Source organism: Antrostomus carolinensis, unplaced genomic scaffold, assembly GCF_000700745.2.
Source record: "Antrostomus carolinensis isolate BGI_N321 unplaced genomic scaffold, ASM70074v2 scaffold16656, whole genome shotgun sequence".
NCBI classification, from domain to species: Eukaryota; Metazoa; Chordata; class Aves; order Caprimulgiformes; family Caprimulgidae; genus Antrostomus; species Antrostomus carolinensis.
The window spans coordinates 19,869-28,919 of NW_010322665.1; the positions used below are offsets into that span (position 1 = coordinate 19,869).

Genomic DNA, 9,051 nt, shown 5'->3' on the forward strand with positions numbered 1-9,051 from the left:
TAACACATGTAAAGTGTCATGTTGCTGTGTGTTTTGCTCCACAGCAATCTTATTTTCTACTTAGGCAATTGTAAGGAAAAATGGAGGGGTGTGAGAATTTTGAAAGACACTCGTTTGCAGAGTGAAATGTTGCTACCTGCTACAATAAACAGCAGTTTAGATAGAAATTCTGTACTCAGGAGGAGCTTCACCTCCACTAGAAGCCTAGAAGTTTATTCAGTAGGAGTCAGCTCTAGTCCTATCTTTCATTTTTGTTTACCTGAAAAAGATGGTGGCACTTAAGTAACTTTGAGCTTGTGCTTGTTTTCCCTGCCTGAGATCATCTGCTACTTGCTTTGGCAACATACCTGTTGTAGAAAGTAGAGCATTGTTACTCTTTTGATATGGATAAAAGCACACAGTAAATGCAACGTGTTTGTTTAAAGGTATAAAAGCAATGTCTTAAATGTGAAATATTCTGAAAGTGAAATGACTCTTTAGCATCAAAATCTGCCTTGCTGTAATGTGAGAATTCACAGCAAATCTCATTGGTAACAAATCCAGATTTTTCAGATGATCCATAACTTTTAGCTCAAACAAATAAATATCTATACATTCCAAGTCAGAGTAAGGTTAGATTCTAATAGTGTGACTTGGGATATTACTAACTCTTCCTTTGTCATATCTTTGCTAGTGTTTTTTTCCTGTGTTAGGTTTGTTCACTATCTCTTCTCTGATTTTTTTTATCTTCTTAATTTCTCCTATCTTGCATTTTCACAGCCTTTTATTTTTTCTCTCCTATGTGTTATACATGTTCCTTTATCCTTTTTTTTCTTATAGAATTCCAGGAGATACACCACCATCAAAAGTAGTCTCAGTCCAAAAGCAATTTCCCAGTATTTATAACTATACTGGAAGAAGGACTGCCAAGCAAGATCAAACTGAGAGCACTATGGATTCTGGAGTCTAGCTCTCAGATGAGCGCACTGATCTTTATGAGAAAAATATAAGAAGTAGCTAAATATCTTTCCAGCTTTGCAAGGAACAAGTATCTAATTCATTGACAACTAAATATTATCTGTTAAATAATCATCTATATTATTTAGATAATAAATAATTATCTAATTAATAATAATTATCTAATTATCTTTAACTGTCTAATGTTTGTCATTAGACAGTTAAAATCAAATTTCTATTGAGAAAAATAACTAGTATTTTTGCTATATGACTTACTATACAACAGACGATCAGTCTTCTGTTTTTCATGCATTAAATCCTGGGTTCTCTCAGAAACCAGTATCTCCAGATGTTTGCTATATTTCTCCATCTAAATAACATAGAGAATCACATAAAATAATCTTTTTACTGAAACAGTCATAGTTGGACAGAGTTTCAGCATTTGAATGATTCTTCTTGGAAAACATTCAGATAAGCAAAGAATTGGGTCCGAGATAGCTAACTATTTCTTAGAAAATCTGAAGATCAGATTTCTCCCTGGGTAAATTTATTATTCTAGATTTGAGATGTTTTGCTTACACATAAGACAACAGAAGCCACTTCCAGACTTTTCAAAGTCTGTGTAAACATTAGGGGTCAAATCCATTGCAGAAATGAAGCTACAGACATGGATTAAAATGTTACCAAAACTGAAGGCATCTAAGGCTCAATCTTTTATCAAAAGCTCACAATTCTGTTTTGTACATTGTCCTGCTAGGCTTTGCTTTTTGCATCCTTGTTCTGTGTGAGACAACAGGCTGTAGAGGCAGGAGTCTTGTCTCTGTTGATAGGTTTAAGATACTGTAAGCCCACCACCAAGCCACTGGAAAAGGGGAATATAGTTTCCTACAAGTGCATTAAAAAAGAAACAACATTTGACTAAAGAAACACAAGTGTTCAGGCCCAAAGAAGCTGAGAAAGTTAAGAAAAAGCTGATAGAAATGGAATGAGAAGGAAACCTGGGTTTCAAGCAGAACTGCAGCTACGATCAGCCCACCAGAGGTGAATGAATGACTGTGGATTATCTCATCAAACAAGGAGTATGAGATGAAAAAATAAACCTGAAGGATAGAGGTGAAAGTTATGGCAAGTGAGCAGATTGACTTGGATTGGATTTAAAAAGTGAATTTACCAGAGTCATCATCATGTCAACAGGGCTAACTTTATTAGGATTCATCTTGTACAACATTTTCTTTACTTGTTCAAATGTAGGCCTTTGGGCTGGATTATTTTTTCTGCACCTTCTGATTAACTGTAGCAGGGAAAGAGAGTGAGAAAAGTAAACAGCCTTTTGTCATTCCAAGCACTGGTACTGTTTCTAATTAATACTCTTGTTTTCTCCGTGCACACTGTGCATGTGAAGCCCTATCTGCAGCTGGTGAAAAGTGTCAGAGCTATACTGAGGTCTCCAAAATTCTACAGGTTTATGCTGAATGAAAGATGTTAGTTCATGAAAATTCTGCTGTGGGAAATCATGAATTAGATGCTCACATTCCTTCTGCCAAGGAATGTCTTGTGCTTCAAGACAGTGTTATGATGTTGGAGTCACATACTGTTTTCAGAGGACTTGTCTGTACACAAAAATCACCAAAGATTAAAAACTCAACTACTTCTTAAGAATGTTAACTCTCAGCTAAAATTCAGTGCTGTTTATGAGAAGTTTGTTACATTTAGGTTGCTACAAACCACCAAAGGTGAATTATATAGTTCTTAGGCTGAAATAAGGATGACATAGTCTTGTTCTGATTTAGTGGAACTGGGAGGGGGTGTACTGTTATTAGTCAGTTTGGGGCTATTGAATACATAAACCTTTCGCATGAGAATCAAACCAAACTCATATTTTGCCTGAGATACATATTTCACTATTTGAAAGTCCTTTCCCAGTAAGCTAAGTAGATATTACTAGCATAAAATATGTATGGAACTCAACACTTTATAATAAAATTAAATTGCACAAAAAATCAATGATTGAATATTATTTATTACACTGGCAATTTGAGGGGACAACTGCAACTTTCAATTTGTCAGAATGACTGTTTTTTTATTAAGGATATTAAAGCATTCCATTGTGCCTTGTTTGAGATGTAATTCCTGACTTCTGGGTTGTTTACATTCATCAAAAGTAATATAAAACTTCTGTGACAAACGCAATTCAGTAAATAATTTTTGTGCACAATATTGTATCTTACTCACCTCTATGTAATCTGTGGGACATGGGCAAGAATTCTCAGCCTTTCCTGAAATTAATTCCGTCAAAGGTGGACACCAAGAACATTCAGATGAATGCACATCATCTTGCTAGAGAAAAAGGGATTAAACAATGTTGAAATAAGTGGTGTGTTTTTCATACCTCCCACTGAAAATATATTACCATGATCGTCATTACTTTCATGACGTCTTCCCTATCACTTCCAAATCAGCCTTTTTACATGAGAGTACAATAATAATAATAATAATAATTAAAAAAAAAAAAACCAAACCCAGTATAAACTGGGCGTGCTTGTCTAAAACCTGAAAGACTTTAATCTCAGTGTCTGTATGAGGTAAACAACTTTTGAAACAAAGGAATACCTGGCAAGATATTGGGAAACTTTTGAGAAAGCACAAGGCCTACACTGGTCTATTAACATAAACTATCAGAAATGGAAGAATGGCAGTTTCAGGTCTTAATTGTTGGAATTCTTTGTAGAGCAAATTATTTCTGACTAAATATGGTTACATATCCAGAACATCTGGTTTCAATTTCAAGGTACTTTTTTTGTGTTTGCCATTTAGCAATGATCACAAGACACATGCAAAGAAGACATTTTCCTTATGGAGAGCAGCTCATTTGCTCTTCTAGCATATTCTTACCACTGCAAGACTTTACTGAAAGGGTCTGTTGCATGGTAGGAAAGGGAAGGAACAATAGGAGAAAAAAGGAAGATGTTATGGCATATTTTCTCTCTCCACCTTGCTGCCATTAAGCCTCACAGAGCTAACCAAAAGGCAATTTTGGAGTTACATTATTTTTGTCATATACTTTTCTTCAAAGTCCTAAAGGGAAGACTGGTAGGTGCATGAGGAAGCCCTGATTGCATGTTCCCTTTGGAACTGAACTTGCACCCACAAAGTCAAGAGGAAAATGCATGCTCAAAAAATAAATCAAAGTGCAGTTACTCAGAATTTGGTTTGCATCTTCAGCAGAAACTGAATCAAAATCGTAATGCAAAATTCAAAGTTCATATTTACTTACTGGCATAGGGTCACTTCTTGTGGCAATTTCTATTAAAATGATGGCGTAACTGCAGAATAAAAGCAATCCAAAATCTTAATGAAATAACAGTTAATGGAGTCAGTGATTTCTTCTTTCCATGATTTCTTATTCTTCCCCATTTTATCACCAAAAGCCCAGTATCCCAAAAGGAGGACGGCAACAGTGCTGCTATCTGTTACTACCCTGTGTTTTCAGAGATCTGTCACTGATCATTTCATAGCAGTCTCCTCTCACAGTTATCAGTCTCAGAGATGAAGCATTTGAGTTTGATGAACAACAAAGCAATTTTTTCTGGAATAATTAATGGAATCCAGAGAGCATATGTGCAGGGACTAAAATGGTACCTACCAATTAACATACAGGACAGGTTTGTGCTGTATTCAAGGGGCAGAAGCAAGTTCATTAGGATCATCAGGTGGAGGAGTGGCTTCTTTTCAACACAGATCACTGTTCTGGAAAATCTCCATAAAGTCAATGATGAAACTTTGTGTCCAGAGTAAATCCTTTATGGTAAGCATTTTTGCTTATTCTTTCTGAATTATATTTTCACCATCATCTTCTTCCTCAGACCAACCAAGTTCAAACACATTTATCACAGGTTAAGAATGAAAAAAACAGGGTAACAACTGGGTGTTCAGTCTCTTTATTGGACTCACTGGAGATCTTATAGAACAGTGATCTCTAAGCCAGCACCTCCTCCAGACAGCAATCCTGGTAAAGATGCTCTTGCCTCTTTATATATTGAAACTGTGCAATAAACAACTCCCTGCATGCACCTCTACTTGATAGCATTTATTTTTATGGGAAATACTGGTTAGTAATCTGTTGTATTGCTAATGGTTGCTCTGTTCTGTAAGGCATTCTAGCTGTGTAATGGGGTATGTCTACTTATCTTACAGTCCACTTTTGGACCACCACTGGCAAATAAAATAATGTGTGTAAACCATGCTGAAAAATATAGAAATTAATCTGTTGATATTTTTATGTTAATTTTGGGGTGATTTGGTGGTAGAAAGGAATACCAATCCTGGTGACACAGAAAAGCTGAAACAGATTTTCAAAGAGAGTAATCAGATTATGGTAACTCTGATAACACAGTATTGATTTCATTCAGCTTCAGCAGCACTGCTCAAGGAAGTCCTAACATAGTGGATAGTGAAATTCACATAACTATTACAAATCAAGAGGAGCCAATGTAGAGAAACTGTGACCAGAAACAGCCTCTTCAGCTCAAACAGGAGCTGTTTTCGTGCTCCTGTTCTCATTTCCAATTTAGCTTTCCCATCTGACCAACACATTCCCTGGAGAACTTTAAGAGCAAGTGATTCATCTGTAAGAGCACACAAAATTAAAAGTCCCACTCCTGCAGTTTTTACTCATTTTTTTTATTTGGGCCATACCTTCAGGAATATTAATGGAATTTTTGCACAGATTAAAACTGAGGATTTCAAGACTGGGACACTGCTCCCTGGCCAGCAAGCCCACATACATGTATCAGGAAGGCTTAGCTCCTGCTCCAATCATCAAACACCAACTATGTTAAAAAGCAGGTTCTGAAGAATAGTTCAGTTAAAAAGAGAAGCCTTTTCATGCTACAGGGTACATATCTGTCTTTCTTCCCTGGCTGCACACTGCTCTTCTCCCTTTTCTGATTTCATCCTTTACTGTTTTGGTTTGTTTTGTTTGACTTTTTTTTTTTTTTTTAACCAAGAAAGGATTAACTGCAGTACAACAAAAGAAGACCAGGATTTTGCAGACAGCAATTCAGATTCAGCAAACATTCACTGATTCGGTCAAAAGTTCATTGTAGTCATCTATGATATGAGCAAATCAATTCTTAGCACTATTTTAAGGGCAATCTTTGGCAAGAAGTGGCTTCAGGAGACGAGGTTGCCTGCAAAGTCAAGTAATGATATCTGACCTGAGCAGGGGCAAAGTGTGAACCAGGCAAGCACCAGGGGAACATTTTCTGGAATGTGTTTTGGCTGTTGGAGCAATGATAAACTGTAATGCATAAGACAATCCTGAAATTACTGCTTAGTGGGAGCACAATATTTTCTAAGACCAGTCCATGTTGAATCACAGAATCACAGAATCGTCGTGGTTGGAAAAGATGTTTGAGATCACCAAGTCCAACCATAAATCACTGAGTCCAACCGAAAAGTAAAGACCAACACAGGACAAATGACAATAGCCAGAAATATCAATACAGTGACAAACTGCCTTTAGCTGAGCTATTTTGAAGCAAATTCTAAGAGCATATTTAAGCCTATAGAAATAAATACTACTGAGACCTCAAATTCTTGCTTGCATAATCTGAGAGAATGGATTAAAATTAATAATGTTCTAGCACATTGTATATGCACACGTTTCTTTACAAGGGATTAAAGTGCATTAATCCAGTAAATCTTATATATAAAATCATGTCTTCAATCCATATATATATATATATTTTAATAAATCCTAATTGAAAAAAGGGGAAGACTCAATCAACATTCGCTGTTTCTGCAACTAATTTTTCAATAAACGCTCTATAATGGTCATTAAGGTGGTAAGCACTACTCAGCCTAGTGCAGGCCAGAGTAACACTCAGAACTTTTGAAAAAAGTCAGTAATAGCTACTCTTTTGTAAATGTGGTTAATGGACAATGCTAACAACCATGCCTTCTTCTGCTCAAATCTGTTGCACTATCAGCATTTCAATCTTTAATTGAATTCTAGTTCTTTCCATTCTGCTAGCTACCAAAGTCACTTGGAAACAGCAGATATCTGCTGGGCTGGGAATGTGGCAAGAAAAAGTAAGAGAAAAGGGCCACAAAACATGTTGTAGTACCATTCTGCATTTTCCCATTTCAAACTACTGGAAATAAGCAGACAGAGGAAGTATCATTGTTATAAACCAGAATACATAACGAACACAGTGATTTTCCTACTTAACACAGAAAATTCATGCTAGAAGCAAGAAATAGAGGGTTTTTTTTTTTAAATCTTGTTCAACGACTTTTTCATTGGATTATGATTCTCTGAAAATTCACTTGTAATCCTGCTTATCTGAAAAGTGGCTGGATAGAAGCTATTCATCACTGGTAAGGCTAAACTTGATAGCCAAATAAGCCATTGCAAAGTGATCTCCTGTAAAGGCTTTCGAAGGGAAAGGGATGGAGCTATTCACTAGTGCATCCATTTCCTTTTCCTACATGTATTTTTTTTCTCTGCAAACCAAATATTTTCACTGGGTGTATTCAGCAAAATAATGTATTGACACTAATTATAGCATTATGGGATGCATATGTGCATCATGATAGCCTGGAAAATTGATGCTATTAACTTTTAAGTTATTGTCATTATTTAAAGTAACCTATTTTTTTCATAAGAAACAGCAACAACAACAACAACAACAAAAAGATTACTAGATAATAGCATATCTTTATACCTTTTTCATCTACCAGTCCAGAGTAACTCCTTATAAATCATCAGACCAGTTCTGCTTTTATATAATGTCAGTGAATTCAGTATTTGGTTATCTACCTTGAAAGAGAAGATCCTGTGATATTTATGCTGTTCTGTATTCCAGGATCAATCCTTTTTAAAATATAATAAAACATATACCTGGGTTGACCACAGAATTACACTGAGCCTAATTGCTTTTAAAGAATACTCAAATTGAAATGAGATTATTAAGTGTGAGAAACAAGAAAAGTTAATTACCTGTAGATGTCTGTCATGGAATTGGGTTCAAAGTCGGAAAGAGAATGGATTTCAGGAGCTGTGTAAATCTGTATCAAATGCTGCTGGTCTGAGCTTGACCTCTCAGGAGCATCTTCTTTTCTGTATGACTGCAAGCCATAATCTAACATGGAAGAAAACAGGAAGCAAAATATTCAGTGGGTACTTTGAAACACGTGCATTAATAGACAGTAACACAACTAATCAAAAGGAATTAATTTGTACTATTTGAAATGCATCTTAGTCTAAAACCAGTGTATGTCTGGTGGTCTTGTCCCTCTAAACCAATTGCAAATACAGCATCTGAAAACCAGATATTCAGGTGAGACTGCATGACAGCAGGGAATTTGAACTACATGGCCTGTACCGATCAGAACTATTTTATGATTTTACAAAATTATATTCAGAGAACAGGCTCAAGTAACTGCAAGAGTTAGCATGCAAATCTAGGCTTCTGTTCTACCTGTCCCCTGATCCTTATCTGCAGTGGTAGGTTGCTACTGTAATTACAAGTCAGACAGAGTAGAACTACTGAAAATCAGATGGTGAGGTTTCCTTGCACAGCACACCACTAGCTTCAGAACAAAGGCAGTATAAATGTGAAACATCTTTGCAGCTATACTTTTAGCCTAACTCAAAAGACATTCTCAGCATGTGACTCAGCACTGGAGAAGAGAAAAATCCAACTGACCAGTTTTCTTTCTGATATAAACAGCACTCTGCTGAGTGTATGGGAAGGGAGGATGCAGATGTCTGGGGTTTTTTTGGAGTGAGCTGTAATTAAGATGGTCCTATAGCTTCACTCTTTATGTTGGAGGTCATTGGAGTTTTTCAAATAGCTCCCACATTGATGATATGTGAGGTTTGGTTAACGTTATCACATCCAGATAAATTATGAATATTTGAAGTCTCTTTAGTTCTACCAGTTAACTTCTGAGCAATTTCACAGAGATCCCATTTAATTCAGAGGAGCTGTGCAAAGGTGATGCAGTGGATATAATCCAAGTATCTCAATTTTTATGGTTTTCTCCAGAACAGGCTTTAGGCAAAGCAGGCAGTTCTGAAGGCAGCAGGATACTAAACAAGTTGGAGAA

At 36.2% G+C, this 9,051-nt stretch overlaps 1 protein-coding gene across 1 annotated transcript in view; it reads right to left on the reverse strand.

The window, feature by feature from the left end:
• Positions 1 to 9,051, reverse strand: part of LOC104526779 (atrial natriuretic peptide receptor 2) — a gene marked incomplete at its 5' end in the record, with an annotated part of 31,766 nt that overhangs the window by 7,505 nt on the left and 15,210 nt on the right. Inside the window, 6 exons of the mRNA XM_010170328.1 lie at positions 260 to 347; positions 1,213 to 1,306; positions 2,108 to 2,227; positions 3,169 to 3,273; positions 4,211 to 4,259; positions 7,940 to 8,081. Coding sequence (XP_010168630.1) covers positions 260 to 347; positions 1,213 to 1,306; positions 2,108 to 2,227; positions 3,169 to 3,273; positions 4,211 to 4,259; positions 7,940 to 8,081 — 598 coding nt within the window. The remainder of the gene's footprint in view (positions 1 to 259; positions 348 to 1,212; positions 1,307 to 2,107; positions 2,228 to 3,168; positions 3,274 to 4,210; positions 4,260 to 7,939; positions 8,082 to 9,051) is intronic.